Source organism: Staurois parvus, unplaced genomic scaffold (genome assembly GCF_062004578.1).
Source record: "Staurois parvus isolate SC_StPar_1 unplaced genomic scaffold, SC_StPar_1.0 ptg001557l, whole genome shotgun sequence".
NCBI lineage: Eukaryota > Metazoa > Chordata > Amphibia > Anura > Ranidae > Staurois > Staurois parvus.
Genome location: NW_028319353.1, coordinates 143,097 through 169,023, shown reverse-complemented (window position 1 = coordinate 169,023; position 25,927 = coordinate 143,097). Strand labels below are relative to the sequence as shown.

Genomic DNA, 25,927 nt, shown 5'->3' with positions numbered 1-25,927 from the left:
AACTGGCTCCTCCATGTCTTTATGGACCTTGCTTTGTGCACTGGTGGGCAGTCATGTTGGGACAGGAAGGGGCCATCCCCAAACTCTTCCCACAAAGTTGGGAGCATGAAATTGTCCAAAATGTCTTGGTATGCTGATGCCTTCAGAGTTCATTTCACTGGAACTAGGGGGCCAAGCCCAACCCCTGAAAAACAACCCCACACCATAATCCCCCCTCCACCAAACTTTTCACTTGGCACAATGCAGTCAGGCAAGTACCGTTCTCCTGCTAACTGCCAAACCCAGACATGTCCATCAGATTACCAGACAGAGAAGCGTGATTGGTCACTCCAGGAACCCGTCTCCACTGCTCTAGAGTCCAGTGGCGGCGTGCTTTACACCACGGCATCCAGCGCTTTGCATTGCACTTGGTGATGGAAGGCTTGGATGCAGCTGCTCAGCCATGGAAACCCATTCCATGGAGCTCTCTACACACTGTTGTTGGGCTCATCTGAAGGCCACACCAAGTTTGGAGGTCTTTAGCTATTGACTCTGCAGACAGTTGGTGACTTCTGCGCACTGTGCGCTTCAGCATGCGCTGACCCCGCCCTGTCATGTGACGTGGCCTACCACTTGGTGGCTGAGTTGCTGTTGTTTCCAGTTGCTTCCACTTTGTTATAATCCCACTAACAGTTGAGCGTGGAATATTTAGTAGCCAGGAAATGTCACGGATGGACTTATTGCCCAGGTGGCCACCTATCACGGGACCACGCTTGGAGTCACTGAGCTCCTGAGAGCAACCCATTCTTTCACCAATGTTTGTAGAAGCCGTCTGCATGCCTAGGGGCTTGATTGTATACACCTGTGTCCATGGAGGGGATTGGAACACCTGAATCACATGATTTGGAGGGGATTGGAACACCTGAATCACATGATTTGGAGGGAGCCCAATACTTTTGGCAATATAGCACATATTTTATACAGAACTTATTATACTTACCGTATTTTTCACTCCATAAGACACACTTTTTTCCCCCTAAAAAACTGGGGGAAAATGTCTGTGCGTCTTATGGAGTGAATATGGAGCAGCTGTCCCAGAATTCTCGCCGCCGTGTTAGAATACCGATTCTGTGCTCCTCAGTCCAGCGCTGTCCTCACCGTCTTCTCTCACCGGCGCCGGCATCTTTAGTGTTGGTACCTGGCTGTGACAGCTTGCGGTGCGCTGCTTTGTGAATGGTCCGGCATTCTTCTGGGACCTGTCACGTGTCCCAGAAGACTGGGAGGGAGGACAACTCCGCGGAAGTGGGAGCGGGTACCAGTCAAATTTGGGTAATCGCTCCCCCCTCCCTCTGCTCCCCAAAGGTCGGCAGTGTTTGATCATCTCCTGTACTATGTCCGCAGTCTCTGGTCATCTCCTGTACTGTGTCTGCAGTCTCTGGTCCTCTCCTGTACTGTGTCCGCAGTCTCTGGTCATCTCCTGTACTGTGTCCGCAGTCTCTGGTCATCTCCTGTACTGTGTCCGCAGTCTCTGGTCATCTCCTGTACTATGTCCGCAGTCTCTGGTCATCTCCTGTACTGTGTCCGCAGTCTCTGGTCATCTCCTGTACTATGTCCGCAGTCTCTGGTCATCTCCTGTACTATGTCCGCAGTCTCTGGTCATCTCCTGTACTATGTCCGCAGTCTCTGGTCATCTCCTGTACTATGTCCGCAGTCTCTGGTCATCTCCTGTACTATGTCCACAGTCTCTGGTCATCTCCTGTACTATGTCCGCAGTCTCTGGTCATCTCCTGTACTATGTCCGCAGTCTCTGGTCATCTCCTGTACTATGTCCGCAGTCTCTGGTCATCTCCTGTACTATGTCCGCAGTCTCTGGTCATCTCCTGTACTATGTCTGCAGTCTCTGACCATCTCCTGTACTATGTCCGCAGTGTCTGGTCATCTCCTGTACTGTGTCCACAGTCTCTGGCCATCCCCTGTACTGTGTCCACAGTCTCCGGTCATCTCCTGTACTGTGTCCGCAGTCTCCGGTCATCTCCTGTACTATGTCCGCAGTCTCTGGTCATCTCCTGTACTGTGTCCGCAGTCTCTGGTCATCTCCTGTACTATGTCCGCAGTCTCTGGTCATCTCCTGTACTATGTCCGCAGTCTCTGGTCATCTCCTGTACTACGTCCGCAGTCTCTGGTCATCTCCTGTACTGTGTCCGCAGTCTCTGGTCATCTCCTGTACTATGTCCGCAGTCTCTGGTCATCTCCTGTACTGTGTCCGCAGTCTCTGGTCATCTCCTGTACTGTATCTGCAGTCTCAGGTCATCCCCTGTACTGTATCTGCAGTCTCCGGTCATCTCCTGTACTGTGTCCGCAGTCTCTGGTCATCTCCTGTACTATGTCCGCAGTCTCTGGTCATCTCCTGTACTGTGTCTGCAGTCCATTGGTACAGAATATTTTTTTTCTTTTTTTCCTCCTAGGTGCATCTTATGGGGTAAAAAATACGGCATTTACTACAATCATCAGCTCCATCTAGTGGTCCTAATAAAATTCACTCATTTGAGATAAAATTTTGTATCCTGCTATTCGATTTTTTTTCACCACTAAAGTCAAAAAACGAACATCAATTTGACCCCATGAATGATTAGAAAACGTAAAGAATGTTCTCAAAACGAAAAAATTTGAATGAAAATCTACTAGTGTGTGGCCAGCTTTAGAAAAGGAGACGACATAGAGAAGACTGCCAGACGTACCTGAAGTGATGGACGAAGAAGACCAGGAAGGCTCCCAGATAGAAGACGAGGAAGAAGAGGAGGCAGAGCAGCGTGGCGTGGAGATAGACCGACCCTGGGGGGGGGGGGGGGGGGGAGGAGAATGTTACCTGACATCACCGACATTCATCATTATTACTACACTCATCTATACAGGAACACTGATAACCGGGACCTATCAGTGCTTTGTAATGAGGAAGATCGCAACAATGTATCACATGTATGGAGAGCACGGATAACCAGGACCTATCGGTGCTTTGTAATGAGGAAGATCACAACAATGTATCACATGTATCAATGGATGTCTTCTATAGCAGAACACTGATAACTGGGACTTGATCTATGGTTCAGGATGAGGAAGATCGCAACAATGTATCACGTGTATAGAGAACACTGATAACCGGGACCTCTTTGTGCTTTATAATGAGGAAGATCGCAACAATGTATCACAAATATCAATGGATGTCTTCCATAGCACAACGCTGATAACTGGGACCTATCGGTGCTTTGTAATGAGTAAGAATGCAACAATGTATCACATGTATGGAGAGCACAGATAACCGGGACCTATAGGTGCTTTGTAATGAGGAAGATCACAACAATGTATCACATGTATCAATGGATGTCTTCTATAGCAGAACGCTGATAACTGGGACTTGATCTATGGTTCAGGATGAGGAAGATCGCAACAATGTATCACGTGTATGGAGAACACTGATAACCAGGACCTATTGGTGCTTTGCAATGAGGAAGATCACAACAATGTACCAATGGATGTCTTCTATAGCAGAACACTGATAACCGGGACCTTTTTGTGCTTTGTAATGAGGAAGATCGCAACAATGTATCACAAATATCAATGGATATCTTCCATAGCAGAACGCTGATAGCTGGGACCTATCGGTGCTTTGTAATGAGGAAGAATGCAACAATGTATCACAAGTATCAATGGATGTCTTCCATAGCAGAATGCTGATAACTGGGACCTGATCTATGGCTAATGATGAGGAAGATCGCAACAATGTATCACATGTATGGAGAACACTGATAACCAGGACCTATTGGTGCTTTGTGATGAGTAAGACCGCAACAATGTATCACAAGTATCAATGGATGTCTTCCATAGCAGAACACTGATAACCGGGATCTATAGGTGCTTTGTAATGAGGAAGATTGCAACAATGTATCACAAGTATCAATGGATGTCTTCTATACAGAACGCTGATAACTGTGACTTGATCTATGGTTCAGGATGAGGAAGATCGCAGCAATGTATCACATGTATGGAGAACACTGATAACCAGGACCTATTGGTGTTTTGTAATGAGGAAGATCGCAACAATGTATCACAAGAATCAATGGATGTCTTCCATAGCAGAACACTGATAACTGGGACCTGTCAGTTCTTTGTGATGAGGAAGGTGGCAACAATCAGAGGTGTATTTACTGCGAGGCAAACTAGGCGTTTGCCCAGGGTGGCAATTTTCAGGGGGCAGCAACACCCCCCAGAAGAAGTGGCAGGAGGAAAGGGGACCTGGTGAGGAGGCTGAGTGGATGGATGACCGGCTGCAGGTTAGTTCTTGTGATTGGGCAGCGGTGGTGATGGGCGCTGGTGGCAGAGGTTGTTGGTGACGGGGTGGGGGGCGATGGCGAGAGAATGAGAGAATGGTTGTCGGTGGGCGGGGGGGGGGGGGGGGATTGGCTTGGCGCTTCCACTGGGGTGCCTAGGCACAGCACAGGCCGGCACTTTCTCTGTGTGGCCTATGGACCTCTTGTATGAATTCTTCATTTCTCTGCAGAGTCCCCCCCCCTCCTCATACACAGGGGATGATGAGGGAATGAGGGAATCTGTACTCTGCACAACTGTCTCACAGCCTGTCCACACACATGACCATTAGTACATATATACACACATGACAATATTCCATGTAGCAGTGAAGTGTCGGCTCCCCCAAGGCTGGGAAGTGATGACATTAGCCCAGGACCCCCACCGGTCAGCAGTCTCTGATTGGAGGATCGGTCCGTACATCTCTGGTACACACACGATCCTCCAGCTGTAACAGGGAGTCAGCTAGTGACCAAATGGGGTGTGTCCATTGCTGGCTCCGCCCACTGGAGCCAATCAATAGGCAGGGGTGTGCTCTGATTTCAGAGTTAACCCTATGTGGGTAGGATGATCGGGGCCCGATGTGTATGAGAGGGAAGTGGTGGAGTGCTGGGAACCTGTCCACACTGAGAGTCACAGCCAGGACTCCACGCTCAGGCAGGAGCCATCAGAGGAGATCCGAGCCTAGGAGGACAACAGGTCACGGAGGTGACGGGAGCGGACAATGGTCAGGGTGAGGGGAGCTGATGCTGATTGGTCACGTGGGACTCCACCACATCATGAATGATCCTTCAGCTGAGGGGAGGCAGAAGGGGAGGAAGAAAGGACAGAGGAAATTCCCAGGTGTCTGGGGCCAGTGTAGCAACTGAGCTGCCTCTCCTTCCAGTGTTCCTCTCAGACTCAGTCCTTTACTGCAAGCCGTCTGGAAGCTGCTGATCACTGTGGGTTTTGTAACTCTTTTCTCTTTTTTTTTTGTTTCTCTGTCTGATTGGTTAATACAGTTAATTTATATTTGGTTAATACAGTGGATATAAAAAGTCTTCACACCCGTTAAAATATCAGGTTTCTCTGATGTAAAAAAATGAGACAAAGATAAATCATTTCAGAACTTTTTCCACCTTTAATGTGACCTATAAACTGTAAAACTCAGTTGAAAAACAAACTGAAATATTTTAGGGGGGGAAAGCAAACATAAAACACTAAAATAATATGGTTGCATAAGTGTGCACACCCTCTTATAACTGGGGATGTAGCTGTGTTCAGAATTAAGCAATCACATTCACAATCATGGTATATAGGAGTCAGTACACACCTGACATCATTTAAAGTGCCTCTGATTAACCCCAAATAAAGTTCAGCTGTTCTGGTCGGTCTCTCCTGACATTTTCTTAGTCGCATCCTACAGCAAAAGCCATGGTCCGCAGAGAGCTTACAAAGCATCAGAGGGATCTCATTGTTAAAAGGTATCAATCAGAAGGGGACAAAAGAATTTCCAAGGCATTAGATATACCATGGGACACAGTGAAGACAGTCATCATCAAGTGGAGGAAATATGGCGCAGCAGTGACCTCACCAACAGTGACATCCCCATCAGTGACCTCACCAAGAACTGGACGTCCCTCCAAAATGGATGAAAAGACGAGAAGAAAACTGGTCTGGGAGGCGGCCAAGAGGCCTACAGCAACATGAAAGGAGCTGCAGGAATATCTGGCAAGTCTTGGCTGTGTGGTCCATGTGACAACAATCTCCCGTATTCTTCATATGTCTGGGCTATGGGGTAGAGTGGCAAGATGGAAGCCTTTCCTTACGAAGAAAAACGTCCAAGCCCGGCTAAATTTTGCAAAAACACATCTGAAGTCTCCCAAAAGCCTGTGGGAAAATGTGTTCTGGTCTGATGAAACCAAAGGTGAACTTTTTGGCCAAAATTCCAAAAGATATGTTTGGTGCAAAAACAACACTGCACATCACCAAAAGAACACCATACCCACTGTGAAGCATGGTGGTGGCAGCATCATGCTTTGGGGCTGTTTTTCTTCAGCTGGAACTGGGGCCTTATGCAGGCCATAGACGGGTCGAAAATTGGCCTATTTTTCGGGGGAAAAAAATCGGCTGATTATCGCACCGTTAGTGCGTTAATTGGTCGGCCGTTTTTCGGGGTTTTGGCACATTTATTTTATCGGTCAAGTTGGAAAATTCATGGCCGATTTTGATGATCGGACGATTTTCACGGCAATGACAAATCGGCCGATCGTTTTACCGAACAAAAAATTTTCCGCATGAGCCGTGACCTGCAAGAATAAGAAAAAGAAGAAAATAAAAAGAAGAAGAAGAGGAAAAAGTAGAAGAGAAGAAGAAGAAGAAGAAAAAGAAGGAAAGAAAAAAAAGGAGAAAAAGAAGAAGAAAAGAAGAAAAAGAGGTAAAAGGAGAAGAAGAAGTAGAAGAAGAAAAAGAAGAAGAAGAAAAGAAGAAGAAGAAAAAAAAGAAGAAGAAAAGAAGAGAAGAAGAAGAAGAAAAGAAAAAGAAGAAAAGAAAAAGAAGAAGAAAAAGAAAAGAAAAGAAGAAGAGGAACACAGATTTGGAGTGTTTCTGTAAGGAAGAGCGGGCAAATATTGCCGAGTCAGGATGTGCCATGCTCATAGACTCCTCCCCAAAAAGACTGAGTGCTGGAACAGGGGCGGACTGACAACTCATGGGGCCCCCGGGCAATAGAAGATCATGGGGCCCCTGTGTCCTTGCCCACACTCAAAAAAGCCTATGAAAAAGGTACCAGGGGCATCTCATGGGGCCCCCTACTGACCCTGGGCCCTCGAGCAGTGCTCGAGTGCTCGAATGGTCAGTCCGCCCCTGTGCTGGAATCACATCAAAAGGGGCTTCAACAAAGGATTAGTGTAAGGGTGTGAACACTTATGCAACAAGATTATTTTAGTTTTTTATTTTTACTTCCCTCCACCTAAAAGATTTCAGTTTGTAGTTCACCTGAGTTGTACAGTTTATAGGTCACATTAAAAAGTTCTGAAATGATTTATCTTTGTCTCATTTTTTACCCGGGGTGTGTAGACTAATGATCCAGAGATCAGATCAGTCCACAGACACAGCACTGCCTTCCAGCTTCGCATGTAAAGAGAGGATCCAGTCCGAGGAAGGGGAGCGTCCTTAGCAATGGAAACTATTGATGTACCTAGCAGCGGGCGGAGCCATCTGAGGGTAGGGGGCGGAGGCACAAAAGTGGGAGGTGTTTCATTTGACTCTGATTAAAGTCAGGGCTTTTGCACCTCCAGCACTGAATGTATATAATGGCAAGGGGTGCTGGAGGGTCTATTGTTGCTGGCTGCTGGGGATCTATTTTCACCGTGGGGGATATATTGTTGCTGGGGAGGTCTGTTGTTGCTGGTGGGGGATATATTGTCGCTGGGGAAGGGGTTAATGTTGCTGGGGGGGGGTGTCAATTGTTGGCTGGAGTGATCTACTGTTGAGGAAGGGGTTTATTGTTACTGGCTAATGGAGGGTCTATTGATGCTCGCTGCTGGGAGACCTGTTGTTACTGGCTGGGATCTATTGTTGCTAGAACAGATACATTGTTGCTGGCGGGTAATTTTCTTGTGGGGGGTCTATAGTTTCTCATGGTGGATCTATTGTTGCTGGGGTGATCTAATGTTGAGAGAGGGGTCTACATTTTCTCACAGGGGACCTATTGTGGGAGGAGTGTTGCTGGAGTGATCTACTGTTGAGAGAGGGGTCTACAGTTTCTCATGGGGATCTATTGTTGTGGGGGTATCACCGCTGGAGTGATCTACTGATGAGGGACGGGTCTATAGTTTCTCATGGGGATCTATTGTTGCTGGGGGCTAGTTATTGCTGGAGTGATCTACGGTTGACAGATTTCTTATGCGGGATCTATTGTTGCTGAGGGGTGGGAAATTGTTGCTGGAGTGATCTGCTGTTGAGAGAGGGATCTACAGTTTCTCAGGAGGATCTATTGTTGCTGGGGATTAATTGTTGCTGCGGTGTACTACTGTTGAGAGGGGGAGTCTGTCGTTTCTCACAGAGGGATCTATTGTTGCTGGGGGAAATTATTGCTGGAGTGATCTACTGTTGAGCAAGGGATATACAGTTTATCATGGGGATTTATTGTTATTGGGGGTCTATTGTTGCTGCAGTGTACTACTGTTGAGAGGGGGGTCTGTAGTTTCTCACGGGGTATCTATTGTTGCTGGGGGGGTATTGTTGCTGCAGTGATCTACTGTTGAGAGAGGGGTCTGTAGTTTCTCATGGGGGATCTATTGTTGCTGGGGGGATTGTTGCTGCAGTGATCTACTGTTGAGAGAAATGTCTATAGTTTCTCATGGGGGATCTACTGTTGCTGGGGGTAGTTTTGCTGGAGTGATCTACGGTTGAGAGAGGGGTGTATAGTTTCTCATGGGGAATCTATTGTTGAGGGGGGAAGATTTCTTGCTGGAGTGATCTTCTGTTGAGAAAGGGATCTATAGTTTCTGGGGTGATCTACTGTTGAGAGGGGGGTCTATAATTTCTTACGGGGATCTATTGTTGCTGGAGAAGGGATTTTTGCTGGAGTGATCTACTGATGAGAGAGGAGTCTATAAATTCTTATGGGGATCTATTGTTGCTGGAGTGATCTACTGTTGAGAGAGGGGTCTATAGTTTCTAATGGGGGATCTATTGTTGCTGGGGATAAACTGTTGCTGGAGTGATCTAGTGTTAAGAGGGGGCTCTATAGTTTCTCATGGGGATCTATTGTTGCTAGAGTGATCTACTGTTGAGAGAGGGGTCTATATTTTCTCATGGGGGATCTATTGTTTTGGGTGGATTGTTTCTGGAGTGATCTACTGTTGAGAGAGGGGTCTATAGTTTCTAATGGGGGATCTTGTGTTGCTGGGGGATCAACTGTTGCTGGAGTGATCTAGTGTTAATAGACGGGTCTATAGTTTCTCATGGGGGATCTATTGTGGCTGGGGATTAATTGTTGCTGCGGTGTACTACTGTTGAGCGGGGGGTCTGTCATTTCTCATGGAGGATCTATTGTTGCTGGGGGGCAATTACTGCTGGAGTGATCTACTGTTGAGAGAGGGATCTACAGTCTATCATGGGGATCTATTGTTCTTGGGAGTCAATTGTTGCTGCAGCGTACTACTGTTGAAAGAGGGTTCTGCAGTTTCTCATGAGGTACCTATTGTTGCTAGGGGGGGAATGTTGCTAGAATGATCTACTGTTGAGAAAAAGGTCTATGGTTTCTCATGGGATCTATTTTTGCTGTTGAGAGAGGGGTCTATAGTTTCCCATGGGGGGATTTGTTGTTCCTAGGGGGCAATTTGTTGCTGCAGTGATGTATTGTTGTCCTCTGGAGGATCTATTGATGGTGGCTGCTTGGAGATCTATTATTTCTAATGCTGCTGGGGTAGATCTATTGTTACTGGGGTCTGGCTGCATTACAAAATGATACTTGGTTCCGTATTCTCTATAAGGGGCGGTACTGGGAGGTGGGTAGGGGGCGGAGAAGAGGGGTGACTTAGAAGGGGGGGGGGGGTACCTGCACCAATTCTCTCAAAGTAGAACTATCCATTGTAGGGAGGGTTAGGACCCCCATCAGATTTTTTTGCCATCTGTGTCCCCATTGGGGAGATTTCCCTTCACTTCCTGTCCCATCGCCAAAACAGGGAAATTAAAATTTGGGATTTTCCTCCACTCTCAAGCAGCCCATTGGTTGAAAAAAAATGTAATTCCCCCATTCAATGTGGAATGGGGGGGGGGGGGATCCTCCCTGCTGAGGTATTATATTCTGACAGGGGGAGGGGAGACTTCTTCACCATCACTAGATCGATCGATCGATCCCCAGCTCGACTTCTGTACAACCAGCTTTCCCCCCACACATGGATCGAATTCTGGCTCCTCCCTGCTGAACCGGCCGAAATTCCATCCCTGTATGGGCGGCTCCAGCGATCAGAGGATGGGACGAATGGAAACGGAGACTCTCCCTAACCAGGACGAACACCCAGCAATGAGGGGTTTACGGCTGTATCGTTAGCTCCATCTAGTGGCCAGAGTGCAGCATCGCGTATCTACGGGGGTATTTCAGGAAGCAGTGCAGCATTTTGACCAGTAGATGGAGCCGATGATCCAGGTATTGATCCCTTGGAAGAGATAGGGGACATTTCATTGGAATTGCGCCAATGCGTCTTACGTTCGTGCGATGAATGTGTTACGAATGGGCCCCTCAGTAATTCAGCATCTAAAGCCCGGCTGATCTCTCGACACATTGGCCTCACATTCTCCAGCTCATCATGGAGGCTTGGTCTCTTACCATCAATGGACGGAGTGACGGTGACTTCGATGTGCTTCTCGCGCTTCAAATTCCAGGTGTGATTTCCTGTCCGGCAGACGAGAAAACAGCGGTTATATATGGATGTACTACAATCTAGCATCATCTAGCCCTTTCCTCCCCAGCCGGGTTGTCCCTGGCCCTCCCTTTTCATTCATTGGAGGCTCAGCGTCACATGTGGGTGGGCCGCATGCAAACAAAGCCTGCTTAGGAACTCCGATTCCTCCAGACTGACACCCACCTATCAAAGAATGTTGATATTTGCATAACTCCTCCCAAGAGCCAGCCCACTGCTTGCGTCAGGGCGGAGCAGCTGTGATGTGTGTTCAGGAAGCTCTGTACAGCACCCTGCCGGCCCCTCCCACCAGCCACGATCTGACTGCCTTGCATAAAGAAGCACAGAGACCCAGCGATTATGTCACTGGGTGGTAAATAAGGTACGGAATGAAAATGGAAATGTTTTATTCAACCTCTTGGCGCTGGCCGAACGCAAATGTGCGTCCTCCCGGGGCCTGGGCCTAGACGCCGAGCGGTCGCACATTGGCGTTCTATTAAAAAAGAACATATGTGCCGAGAGCGCGCTCCCAGCACTCACAGAAAGGTCCCGATCTCCTCTTTCGATCGGGACCTTTCCCGATCATGTGACCGCATCATGTGATCACATGACCCTAAACCCCGTCTCCCAGCTTCTGAAACCCGTAAAGGGCCTGGATGCGCCGGCGCCAAGAGGTTAAAATGTCACTGACAGGTGGAAGCAGGGAAGGCGAAATAGAAACATTATTCGTTTCACGGCCACACTCGCACCCGAGCGATCGGTAGCCAAAAATGCTTGAGGAGCAAAAATCAATCATTCCCAATGGAGAGGGTTCACATCTCCACTCCAAGTCGCCTGAAGCCAAACGCCTGAAGCTCAAACAAAGTTCTGAAGCTTTTTTTTGTAGCGCAAATTGGGCAGATTCACGTGGTTTTTGAGCATTTTTATTCCCATAGAAATTAATGGAAACGTGTGATGTGCGCGGTTTGTCGCGTGTTTCTGCACGATTTTCAGCTCAAATGAGAAAATGAACAAAAAAAAATAAAAATTAGTAACACTATATAAATAAATAAATGTAATATATATATAAAATAATTATCGTCATAAATAAATAATAAATAAATTAATTAATAAAATAAATAATAATTACCCCCTAACCTTAAAAAAAAAAAAAAAAAAAGAGAAATTATTATTATTATTATTATTATTATTATTATTACATAGTTAGTCTGGCTGAAAAAAGACAAAAGTCCATCCAGTTCGACCATTAAAAAAAAAAAAAAAAGAGAGTTATAATCCTACACCCACAGTTGATCCAGAGGAAGGCAAAAAAAAGCACGATCCAATTTGCTCCTGCAGGGAAATAAATTCCTTCCTGACCCCCCCGAGAGGCAATCGGATATTCCCTGGATCAACGTCACCTATAAATGTTATATCCAGTTATATTCTGTGTATCCAAGAAAGAATCCAGGACTTTCCTACAGCAATCCACTGAGCTGGCCACAACCAACTCTGGAGGGAGTCTATTCCACATTCTCACAGCTCTCACTGTTATTATTAATAATAATAATGAAAAAACAAACCCGAACAAAAAAAAATAATACTGTATTATTATTATTATTAGTGATATATATGAATAAGTAAATGTAAAATAAATACACAAATAAATAAAAAAAATCATAAATAAATACAATAAATGAATACGATGTAATGATAAATATTACTTAACCCCCTAACCCTTAAAAAAATTATTATTATTAATAATAATAATAATAATAATAATAAATAATAAATAAACACCCTATCTCTAACACAAAATAAATAATAATAATAGTGATAATAATATTATATGAATAAGTAAATAAATAAATACAATAAATGAATACCATGTAATACTATGTAATAATACTTAATCCCTAACAGGGGCAGACTGACAAATTATGGGGCCCCCAGGCAATAGGGGATCATGGGGCCCCTGTGTCCTTGCCCACACTAAAAAAAAGCCTATGAAAAAGATACCAGGGGCAGCTCAAGGGGCCCCCTACTGACCCCGGGCCCTCGGGCAGTGCCCGAGTTCCCAAATGGTCAGTCCGCCCCTGGTCCCTAACCTAAACCCCCTAACCCTTAAAAAAGTATTAACAATATTAATAAATAAATACCCGTCCTAACCCTAACACAACATAAATAATAATAGTGATAATATTTTCCTCTATTGGGTAATAAAAAAAAACTCCAAAGCTCAAAAATGCCTAAAAACAAGCGAAATTATGCAAAAACGCATGAAAATTGTTCAAATTCTCTACGCTCAAGTGTGAATGCAGCCTAGGGAAGGTGAATTCTTATAGCTGTGACAACTGCTATTTTCATTTTATTGCTCAACAAGGAAGTATAACCCGGCAGGTTATGGTGGGAGGGGCTGAAAGGAACCCGAAAGAGGTCTCCACTGAACAACAATCCCCTCCCTCTTAGATTGTAAGCTCCCAGGATCAGGGCCCTCCTATCCCTCTTGTATTGATCTGTATTGTTGCTGTATTGTCTCCTGGTATATTGTAAAGCGCTGAGCAAACTGTTGGCGCCATAAATCCTGTATAATAATAATAATATAAATCCTGTATAATAATAATAATAATATAAATCCTGTATAATAATAATAATATAAATCCTGTATAATAATAATAATATAAAATCCTGTATAATAATAATAAAAAATCCTGTATAATAATATTATAAATCCTGTATAATAATAATAATAATATTATAAATCCTGTATAATAATAATAATATAAATCCTGTATAATAATAATAATAATAATATTATAAATCCTGTATAATAATAATAATATAAATCCTGTATAATAATAATAATAATATAAATCCTGTATAATAATATTATAAATCCTGTATAATAATAATAATAATAATATTATAAATCCTGTATAATAATAATATTATAAATCCTGTATAATAATAATAATAATAATAAAATAAATCCTGTGTAATAATAATAATATAAAATCCTGTATAATAATAATAATAATATAAATCCTGTATAATAATAATAATATAAAATCCTGTATAATAATAATAATATAAATCCTGTATAATAATAATATAAATCCTGTATAATAATAATATTATAAATCCTGTATAATAATAATAATAATAATAATAATAAAATAAATCCTGTGTAATAATAATAATAATAATAATAATATAAATCCTGTATAATAATAATAATAATATAAAATCCTGTATAATAATAATAATATAAATCCTGTATAATAATAATAATATAAATCCTGTATAATAATAATAAAAAATCCTGTATAATAATAATAATAATAATAATAATAATATAAATCCTGTATAATAATATAAATCCTGTATAATAATAATAAAAAATCCTGTATAATAATAATAATAATATAAATCCTGTATAATAATAATAATATAAATCCTGTATTATAATAATAATAATAATAATAATAATATAAATCCTGTATAATAATAATATAAAATTTGTATAATAATAATAATATAAATCCTGTATAATAATAATATAAATCCTGTATAATAATAATAATAATATAAATCCTGTATTATAATAATAATAATATAAATCCTGTATTATAATAATAATAATAATATAAAACATGTATAATAATAATAATATAAATCCTGTATAATAATAATATAAATCCTGTATAATAATAAGAATAATAGTAATAATTTTAGGAGCTGATGGCTACAAATCCTACAACATCTGTCTGCAGTTTGGATGAAATGTCTCTGCGATCTCAGGCTATATGTACCACACAACTGACAGCCACGCCGTTATCCAAAAGAGCAGAAAGGAATGCTTTGGGTGAACCCGCCTACCGTCCTGGAATGAGGAATGATCTCTTATGTGCAGGATATGATGGAATGCTATAGGACGGCCATACTGCACCGCACAGAATAGTAACACATCTGCAGTTCCCCTGTGTGTCCAGCAGAGTGCAGCATCTTACCGACTGTGGATGTTGGCATTGTCCCTCCGCAGGCGTAATCCTCGGGTTTGATAACAAACACGATATAGAATTGTCCTTTGGGGAAATCCTTCCTCTGGTGGGGGGAACAAGAAAAGCAAATGTCAGCCAAACATCAAAAATTTCTGCTTTCATAAGACTTTATTCTGCAAGATAAAGCCGCCACCCGTTAAAAACCGCCCCGTGCAAAATATACGGCCAAAAAGTATGTGAACCCCTCGGAGTGAGCGAGTTCAGGCGCTTCCAGTGAAGGGTGTTGATAATACTTCAAGGATATTTAAGATAACTGTGCTATTCCAAAGCAAAGACATACAGTATTTGCAAAAAAAAAAAAAGTCTGTATGGTAAAATATGAAACGAATGAAATTTCATCAAAGGCAGCTCCATTTTGGCAAAATCACGCAACGCTCATTTACCGCAACACGTGTCACCGAATCCTGTGCGGTGAGAATGAATTATTTTGTTTGTTTTCGCCCTAGTACAGATCCCCCTAGGCCAGGGATAGGCAACCTGTGGCTCTCTAGCTGTTGTGCAACTACATTTCCCATGAGGCATTGCAAAGATTACAAAACTGACAGTTACAGCTATGACTTGCAGAGGCATGATGGAACTTGTAGTCCTCCGGCTCTCAGGATGCCTACCCCTGGCCTAGGCAGTGCTTGGCTTACTAAGACTTTTGTTGGGTAAGTATCCTCTTAATATTCTTATGTAGCACCCTCCTAGATATCTAGGGGGAGCTAGAGTCCACTTTTTTTTTTGTTAAGAGGGCCGATAGCAGCCTGGGGAAATAGTCAGCGGGGTTCAAATTTGGGTCAGGGCTGACGGGGTCTGCAGAACAGTTCCTTGACACCTCCTTTGATGTAGAGACTTGGAGGAATCTGTAAAACTCAGTGGGTGGGGGTGAGGAGCTGGTCTGCACTCTTGAGGAATACTGGCCAAAGGTTTGGCATGGGGTCAGGACAGCCCTTAAGTGTGACTAAGTCTGCTCAGTAGCGGAGAGTTTGGGTGGAAGATGAAGTAAGAAGCAGAGAGCAGGAGTCTCGAAGGGGGCCCAGATGGGAAGGGGCTCACCTACAGGGGGAGGAGCTGGAAAGGAGGAAAGCTCAGGACCTCATCGGCCCCCACAGCAAGGACCAGCAGGGAAGGAACCGCCCAGAAGAAGACCTGAACCCTTCAGCTCATAGACAGAGGACTGAGTGAATAGACCTACACCCCTTGGGCCAGTAAGGGGAAGGAGCACTCTGGTGGGAAACTGGATTCATTTGCTACCCGGGACTGTCTTATATTTAAAGTGACAGGCACTGGACCCCTTGCCCAGGGGTTCACCCGGTACAGCTGGATGAGGACAGGATTCATCCGGGGTCTGGGGTGGTACATCTGGTCATGCTGGCTAGCTCTCCAAGAAGATAATTTTGCCATTAAAGAGACTTGTACATAATTCCAGGAGTTGCCGTTCCCTTGGACATCCCATTACACCCCTTACCCCACCCAAGTTCCAATCCCATAATAAAATCCAAAAAAACAAGATCAGGGACCGGTTACTGTCTCCTGGATGCAAGTCTGTATGGAAAATGCGTGTTGCCTGGCTGTGCATGACCTTAGGGGGACCCAAATCTTGTAGTAGTGCTACCCTTACCAATGGCCAAAAAAAAATAACCACCACCCAGGGGTGGACTGACAACTCATGGGGCCTCCGGGCAACAGGGGATCATGGGGCCCCTGTGTCCTTGCCCAAACTCAAAAAAGCCTATGAAAAAGGTACCAGTGGCATCTCATGGGGCCCCCTACTGACCCCGGGCCCTCGGGCAGTGCCCGAGTTTCCAAATGGTCAGTCCGCCCCTGCCACCACCTCATAGACTTCACAAAAATGGAACCCAGGAAGACTTGCTCATTCCCAGTTATACTTTATAGCCCAACTCTAGCCAAAAGCGTTTGGTTGGACAGACTGGAAGAGAAGCTGAGCTTCTGTCGGGTCTTCAATGCCCTCTGGGACTTCCTTGTGTGGTCACTGGGGGGGGGTAAAAAAGTAGGTATAGAACCAAAAGTCCACTTACCTGGATGGTAATAGCCGCCTTCCTCGTCATAGACTGGTAGATGCCATTAAATTCCACATTATGGTCCAGATCGTAGACAGGACACTGGAAGAGAGCAGAGCGGATCACCAGGATTACCGGTTTGTGTGCAAATGGAGCTCCAGCAGCACTTGAGGTACTTAAAGGGCCAACATGGGGAACATGTGATCAGACTGAATAAATGCACACATTGGCCAGCACACCAAGGATCTTCAAACGTCAGACTAAATGCACACATTGGCCAGCACACCAAGGATCTCCAAACGTCAGACTAAATGCACACATTGGCCAGCACACCAAGGATCTCCAAACGTTAGACTAGATGCACACATTGGCCAGCACACCAAGGATCTCCAAACGTCAGACTAAATGCACACATTGGCCAGCACACCAAGGATCTCCAAACGTCAGACTAAATGCACACATTGGCCAGCACACCAAGGATCTCCAAACGTCAGAATAAATGCACGCATTGGCCAGCACATCAAGGATCTCCAAACGTCAGACTGAATGCACACATTGGCCAGCACACCAAGTGTCAGGAATGGGCTCAGCACAGGTGGTGCTGGGGCTCACCTGCCTTGTGGGCTGCAGTACCGGTGCTGGCTAGCGGGTGCTCTCACCAGCCAGAATCTCACTCCTGCAATCAAGCCATCACCTGAGGCTGATTGCAGGAGGTGTATTTAAGCAATGACCAGGCCTGCAGTCAGTGCCTTGGTGTTTGTTTCCCCTGAGCCCCTGTACCTGGTATCCTGTGTTCCTGCACATCTGCCTATCAGATTTGTTGCTGACCCTGCTTGATCCTGACGTCTCGTGCCCTGATCCCTGGCCTGTCTGACTTCTCTTTGGATACCCTCATTGGATCTGATCTCCTGTTACTGACCCGGCGAGTGACCCGACTATTCTGTGCCTGCTGCCTTGTACCGCGCTGTCCCCACCGTTACCGACCCGGCCTGTCTGACCACGCTTCTGCTCAGCCATCCATCCTGCACGGACCCATCCGCCTCTTCACATCAGGCTCTCCTCCAGAATATACCTCTGGCGGATCCCTCTACCACGGGTGGGTGCACTCAGGGGCCGCAACCTGGTTTCTGTCTGCTCCAAGTCCATCCCAACCATCAGGGGCCCTGGTGAACAAGCAGACTGGGACTTAGACTCCGCACTTTGGGGAATCCTATTCCGTGGGTTGCTAGAGGTACCGCCAGGCGGTGCATTACAGACCCATACGGCCTGCCTGACCATTCCACCTCTCCAGCCCTGACTACGCCTGTGTTCCCACACATTTCTGGTCATACCCGGATCCCTGACACCAAGGATCTCCAAACGTCAGACTAAATGTACACATTGGCCAGCACACCAAGGATCTCCAAACGTCAGACTAAATGCACACATTGGCCAGCACACCAAGGATCTCCAAACATCAGACTAAATGTACACAATGGCCAGCACACCAAGGATCTCCAAACGTCAGACTAAATGCACACATTGGCCAGCACACCAAGGATCTCCAAATGTCAGAATAAATTTACACATTGGCCAGCACACCAAGGATCTCCAAACATCAGACTAAATGCACACACTGGCCAGCACACCAAGGATCTCCAAACGTCAGACTAAATGCACACCATGGCCAGCACACCAAGGATCTCCAAACGTCAGACTAAATGCACACATTGGCCAGCACACCAAGGATCTCCAAACGTCAGACTAAATGCACACATTGGCCAGCACAGCAAGGATCTCCAAACGTCACACTAAATGCACACATTGGCCAGCACACCAAGGATCTCCAAACGTCACACTAAATGCACACATTGGCCAGCACAGCAAGGATCTCCAAACGTCACACTAAATGCACACATTGGCCAGCACACCAAGGATCTCCAAACGTCACACTAAATGTACACATTGGCCAGCACACCAAGGATCTCCAAATGTCAGACTAAATGCACACATTGGCCAGCACACCAAGGATCGCCAAACGTCAGACTAAATGCACACATTGGCCAGCACACCAAGGATCTCCAAACGTCAGACTAAATGCACACATTGGCCAGCACACCAAGGATCTCCAAACGTCAGACTAAATGCACACATTGGCCAGCACACCAAGGATCTCCAAACGTCAGACTAAATGCACACATTGGCCAGCACACCAAGGATCTCCAAATGTCAGAATAAATTTACACATTGGCCAGCACACCAAGGATCTCCAAACATCAGACTAAATGCACACATTGGCCAGCACACCAAGGATCTCCAAACGTCAGACTAAATGCACACATTGGCCAGCACACCAAGGATCTCCAAACGTCAGACTAAATGCACACATTGGCCAGCACACCAAGGATCTCCAAACGTCAGACTAAATGCACACATTGGCCAGCACACCAAGGATCTCCAAACGTCAGACTAAATGCACACATTGGCCAGCACACCAAGGATCTCCAAACGTCAGACTAAATGCACACATTGGCCAGCACACCAAGGATCTCCAAACGTCACACTAAATGCACACATTGGCCAGCACACCAAGGATCTCCAAACGTCAGACTAAATGCACACATTGGCCAGCACACCAAGGATCTCCAAACGTCAGACTAAATGCACACATTGGCCAGCACACCAAGGATCTCCAAACGTCAGACTAAATGCACACATTGGCCAGCACACCAAGGATCTCCAAATGTCATCCAAAAGGCTTTCATTGCAGAAAGATCACATCACAAAGGAAAAAGCGCAACATGCCGGAGCCACGCAGGACCCCTTCGCCAGGCATGTGATCAGACTGGCAGATTTTTAACCCCTTCACACCAATTGCAAATATTTGGCCCCACTGGACTGTGCTTTTTTTTTCCACTGGGGCCGCTGATTTGCGTTATGGCGTGCTCCCAGCGCAGAGACCAGGGTCTCACTGAAAGCTCCGGGTCTCGTTTTAACAATCGGGACCTGGAACTCCCGACTCCACGTCACCTGCGATAAGCTCTGATTGGCTATACTAATTTAAAATTTAAAAAAAAAATCCTGACAAAAAAAAAAAATCCTGACCCTGACCTTGACCCTAACCCTGGCAATGACCTAGATCAGTGGTCGGCAAGCCGCGGCTCGCGAGCCACATGCGGCTCTTTACCCACTCTAATGCGGCTCTTCTGTGTGCCGGGCGCCTGCTCCCCTCCCTCCTCTCGGTCGGCCGCTCCCCTCCCTCCTCTCGGTCGGCCGCTCCCCTGCCTCCTCTCGGTTGGCAGCCCCAAAAGTCCGCGCGGACCTTTTAATCCGGCCCGCGGATGTGGCTGTCAGGATGTGTGTAGGCGGGGCAGCGTGCCGAACGTGAGGGGAGGGGAGCTAGGCTCCTCTCACAGTCCGCCCTGAAGACCCGAACGGCGCGGGAAGACAGCGAGAGGAACGCAAAAGGTAAGTGAATTGACACGGGGGACTTGGCTTACTAGAAGGGGGGGGGGGGAATAGTACTGTGGGGGATGAAATACTATATGAGGGATGAAATACTATATGAGGGATGAAATACTTTATGAGGGATGAAATACTATATGAGGGATGAAATACTATATGAGGGATGAAATACTATATGAGGGGATGAAATACTATATGAGGGATGAAATACTATATGGGGGGATGAAATACTATATGAGGGATGAAATACTATATGGGGGGATGAAATACTATATGAGGGATGAAATACTATATGAGGGATGAATTACTATATGAGGGATGAAATACTATATGGGGGGATGAAATACTATATGGGGGGATGAAATACTATATGAGGGATGAAATACTATATGAGGGATGAAATACTATATGGGGGGATGAAATACTATATGAGGGATGAAATACTATATGAGGGATGAATTACTATATGAGGGATGAATTACTATATGAGGGATGAAATACTATATGAGGGATGAAATACTATATGAGGGATGAAATACTATATGGGGGGATGAAATACTATATGAGGGATGAAATACTATATGGGGGGATGAAATACTATATGAGGGATGAAATACTATATGGGGGGATGAAATACTATATGAGGGATGAAATACTATATGAGGGATGAATTACTATATGAGGGATGAAATACTATATGAGGGATGAATTACTATATGGGGGGATGAAATACTATATGAGGGATGAAATACTATATGGGGGGATGAAATACTATATGAGGGATGAAATACTATATGGGGGGATGAAATACTATATGAGGGATGAAATACTATATGGGGGGATGAAATACTATATGAGGGATGAAATACTATATTAGGGATGAAATACTATATGGGGGGATGAAATACTATATGGGGGGATGAAATACTATATGAGGGATGAAATACTATATGAGGGTCGAAATACTATATGAGGGATGAATTACTATATGGGGGATGAAATACTATATGAGGGATGAAATACTATATGAGGGATGAAATACTATATGGGGGATGAAATACTATACGGGGGATGAAATACTATACGAGGGATGAAATACTATACGGGGGATGAATTGCTATGGGGGATGAATTACTATATGGGGGATGAATTACTATGGGGGATGAATTACTATGGGGGGATGAATTACTATGGGGGATGAATTACTATATGGGGGATGAATTACTATGGGGGATGAATTACTATATGGGGGATGAATTACTATATGGAGGATGAATTACTATATGGGGGATGAATTACTATGGGGGATGAATTACTATGGGGGATGAATTACTATGGGGGATGAATTACGATGGGGGATGAATTACTATATGGGGGATGAATTACTATGGGGGATGAATTACACTATGGGGGATGAATTACTATATGGGGGATGAATTACTATGGGGGATGAATTACTATATGGGAGATGTATTTTCAGTTTTAAAAATGTGGCTCTCAAAATAAATTTCAATCGTGGTTTTGGCGAGATTTGGCTCAGTTGAAAAAAAAGGTTGCCCACCACTGACCTAGATCAAACCTTTTTGACCTAGATCGAAGGTTTGTTTTTTTTTAAATTATCTTTTTTGCCCCGTTTTCTCTCTCTGAATGAAGGAGAGAGATACATTGTATCTTTCTCTCTCCTTTCAGAGGAAAAAAAGGGTGAAAAACATAAAAATAAAAATAATAATTAAAAAAAAAACCTAGATCAAGGTTCGATCTAGGTCATTGCCAGGGTTAGTGTTTGGGTCAAGGTCAGGGTCAGGATTTTTTTTTTTGTCAAGTTTTTTTTTTTAATTTTTATATTAGTATCAATGTCAGTTAGTGGCAGGAGATTAAAAAAAAAGTATATTGCGCACTATCGTTTCTGGGCCGTACTACGGGTACAAACAACAACTAACATACACTTATGCGGTATTTCTGCGATCGCCAGGAGCAGGAGAAATTATATTCGAAAGACATGCTGGTAGGATAATTGGCTTCTGTCTAAATTTGCCCCTAGTATGTGTATGTATGAATGTGAGTTATGAACCTGAGATTGTACGCCCCTTGAGGGTTAGGGACTGATGTGAATGTACAATATATATACATACAGTGCCTTGCAAAAGTATTCCTCCCCCTTGAAATGTTCCCCATGTTGTTATGTGACAACCAGAACCGTCAATGTATTGTCATCTGACAACCAGAACCGTCAATGTATTGTCATCTGACAACCAGAACTGTCAATGTATTGTCATGTGACAACCAGAACCGTCAATGTATTGTCATCTGACAACCAGAACCGTCAATGTATTGTCATCTGACAACCAGAACTGTCAATGTATTCTCATGTGACAACCAGAACCGTCAATGTATTTAGTTGTCATGTGACAACCAGAACCGTCAATGTATTTCGTTGTCATGTGACAACCAGAACCGTCAATGTGTTTAGTCGTCATGTGACAACCAGAACCGTCAATGTATTTAGTCGTCATGTGACAACCAGAACTGTTAATGTATTTATTGGGATTGGATGTGATAGACCAACACAAAGTGACACATAATTGTGAAGTGGAAGGAAAATGAGAAATGGTTTTAACATTTTTTTACAAATAAATACGTGAAAATTGTGGCTTTCATTTGTATTCAGCCCCCTTTACTCTGATACACCTGACTAAAATCTAGTGGAACCGATTGCCTTCAGAAGTCACCTAATTAGTAAGTCCCCCTGTGTGTCATGTGATCTCAGTATAAATCCAGCTGTTCTGTGAAGCCCTCAGAGGTTTGTTAGAGGACATTAGTGAACAAACAGCATCATGAAGGCCAAAGAACACACCGGACAGGTCAGGGATAAAGTTGTGGAGAAGTGTAAAGCAGTGTTAAGTTATAAAAAAAAAACATCCCAAGCTTTGACCATCTCACAGAGCACTGTTCAATCCATCATCCGAAAATGGAAAGAGTACGGCACAACTGCCAACCTACCAAGACATGGCCGTCCACCTAAACTGACAGGCCGGGCAAGGAGAGCATTCATCAGAGAAGCAGCCAAGAGGCCCATGGGAACACTGGAGGAGCTGCAGAGATCCACAGCTCAGGGGGGAGAATCTGTCCTCAGGACAACTATTAGTTGTGCACTCCACAAATCTGTCCTTTATGGAAGAGGAACAAGAAGAAAGCCATTGTTGGAGGAAAGCCATAAGAAGTCCCGTTTGCAGTTTGTGAGAAGCCATGTGGGGGACACAGCAAACATGTGGAAGAAGGGGCTCTGGTCAGAGGAGTTACTGTTACCTTTCTATCATCTCCAACCAGTCTGCCCATTCTCCTCTGACCTCAACAAGACATTTTCCTCCACACAACTGCCACTCACAGGATATTTTCTCTTTTTCGGACCATTCTCTGTAAATCCTAGAGATGGTTATGTGTGGAAATCCCAGTAGATCAACAGTTTTTTAAATACTGAGACCAGTCCGTGAGGCACCAACAACCATGCCACGTTCAAAGTCAATTAAATCCTCTTCTTCCCCATTCTGATGCTCATTTTGAACTTCAGCAAGTCGTCTTCACCACGTCTAGATGCCTAAATCCATTGAGTTGCTGCCGTGTGATTGGCTGATTAGTAATTTGTGTTACCAAGCAATAGAACAGGTGGACCTACTAAAGAGGCCGGAGAGTGTAGATTGTATCCTCCATTCAGTCCTCATACATTGTTTCTTATCTTTAGGCCCCGGTGAAGGGCCCCTGAAACGTGTTGGCTTTCCTATTTGGACTTCCACTTCAACTTACATTAGAATATATATAATATTATTATACTGATATATAATTTGTACCTGGACCATCAATTCATCACGCAACGCTTCCGTCTTAGATCCATTGATTTGCACTACAAACTGTGGGAATCCTTTGGTGTGTAGAAGAATCATCCAGACACCCTGTACAAGTACCACTGACACCAACAATTGGGCATGTGCCCTCCCACTGACACCAACAACTGGACATATGTCTTCCCACTAACACCAAAGAAGGGGCACAATTCCTCCCAATGACACCAACAATGGGGTACAATTCCTCCCAATGACACCAACAATGGGGTACAATTCTTCCCAATGACAGCAAAGAAGGGGCACAATTCCTCCCAATGCCACCAAACGTTGGGGTACGATTCCTCCCAATGACACCAAAAAGGTGCACAATTCCTCCCAATGACACCAACAATGGGGCATAATTCCTCCCAATGACACCAACAATGGGGTACAAATCCTCCCCATGATACCAGTGATGGGGCATGATTCCTCCCAATGACACCAACAATGGGGTATAATTCCCCCCAATGACACCAACAAAGGGGCACAATTCCTCCCAATGACACCAGCTATGTGGAACAATTCCTCCCAATTACACCAACGATGGGGCACAATTCCTCCCAATGACACCAACAATGGGGTACAATTCCTCCCAATGACACCAAAGAAGGGGCACAATTCCTCCCAATGACACCAACGATGGGGTACAATTCATCCCAATAACACCAAAGAAGGGGCACAATTCCTCCCAATGACACCAAACGATGGGGTACAATTCATCCCACTGACACCAAAGAAGGGGCACAATTCATCCCAATGACAACAAATGATGGTGTACAATTCCTCCCAATGACAACAAATGATGGTGTACAATTCCTCCCAATGACACCAATGATGGGGAACAATTCGTCCCAATGACACCAAAGAAGGGGCACAATTCCTCCCAATGGCACCAACAATGGGGTACAATTCCTCCCAATGACACTAACGATGGGGCACAATTTCTCCCAATGACACCAACGATGGGGTACAATTCCTCCCCATGACACCAACGATGGGGCACAATTCCTCCCAATGACACCAACCATAGGGTACAAATCCACCCAATGACACCAATGATGGAGCACAATTCCTACCACTGACACCAATGATAATGCATTGTTTACTCCCACTGGCACTAGGTGTTTTCCCATTTCCACTGGCCTCTGCCCTCCCCCCCCCAACACACACACAGTCTGAAGCACAGACTATCGACCCCTTGTTTAAAAAGTTTGGGGACCCCTGACCGACACCATCATTTCCAAATGTCTCTGGTCAATAACTGCAATCTGGTCGAAGATCCGTGGTACTACCATCTGTGCATTGCTCGGCCTTTGCTGACATTTGGGGCCGCTGTCCAGCAGAGGTCAGTAAATCAATAGCAGAGAATAATCTTCTCAGATTTATAAACAGACCTTCTTATCAAAATCAGAAAATCTCCTTTTTCCCTTTCGCTTCTTTTCAAACAAAATCGATCAGAAGAGATTGATCATGATTCCCCCAGGGACATTTTATACTGGAAGATTGAGTGTCTGGATGGATCGAACAATTCCATTGGGGATCCTTTTCCCACCCTTTGATTTATTGGTAAAGCCTGAAGATCTTTTTTTTTTATATAAATATTTTTTTTTTTTTATAATATATTTTTCAGAAATAAAATGTATTCGATTTCCACATCATATCAGAGAATTGTAGCGTTGTGCAGGTGCTGAACTACAAGTGAACCCAGGTCCTGGTGGAGGCCAGCCATTTATCACCCCACCGCCGTGGACGATTTCCTCATCATTACTGCAGAATCCGCAGGACATCCACAATTCCTGTCTTCCCGCCGACTCTCTAATTTCCTGACGGCT

General features: G+C 44.5%; 1 protein-coding gene across 4 annotated transcripts in view; it reads right to left on the bottom strand.

Moving 5' to 3' along the window:
• Positions 1-25,927, bottom strand: part of SIDT1 (SID1 transmembrane family member 1) — a 160,879-nt gene that overhangs the window by 43,846 nt on the left and 91,106 nt on the right. For all 4 annotated transcript variants that reach the window (XM_089662818.1, XM_089662819.1, XM_089662820.1 and 1 more), the window contains 4 exons: positions 16,792-16,875; positions 14,720-14,813; positions 10,658-10,723; positions 2,718-2,811 (listed from right to left, as the gene is read on the bottom strand). In XM_089662818.1, coding sequence (XP_089518944.1) covers positions 2,718-2,811; positions 10,658-10,723; positions 14,720-14,813; positions 16,792-16,875 — 338 coding nt within the window. The remainder of the gene's footprint in view (positions 1-2,717; positions 2,812-10,657; positions 10,724-14,719; positions 14,814-16,791; positions 16,876-25,927) is intronic.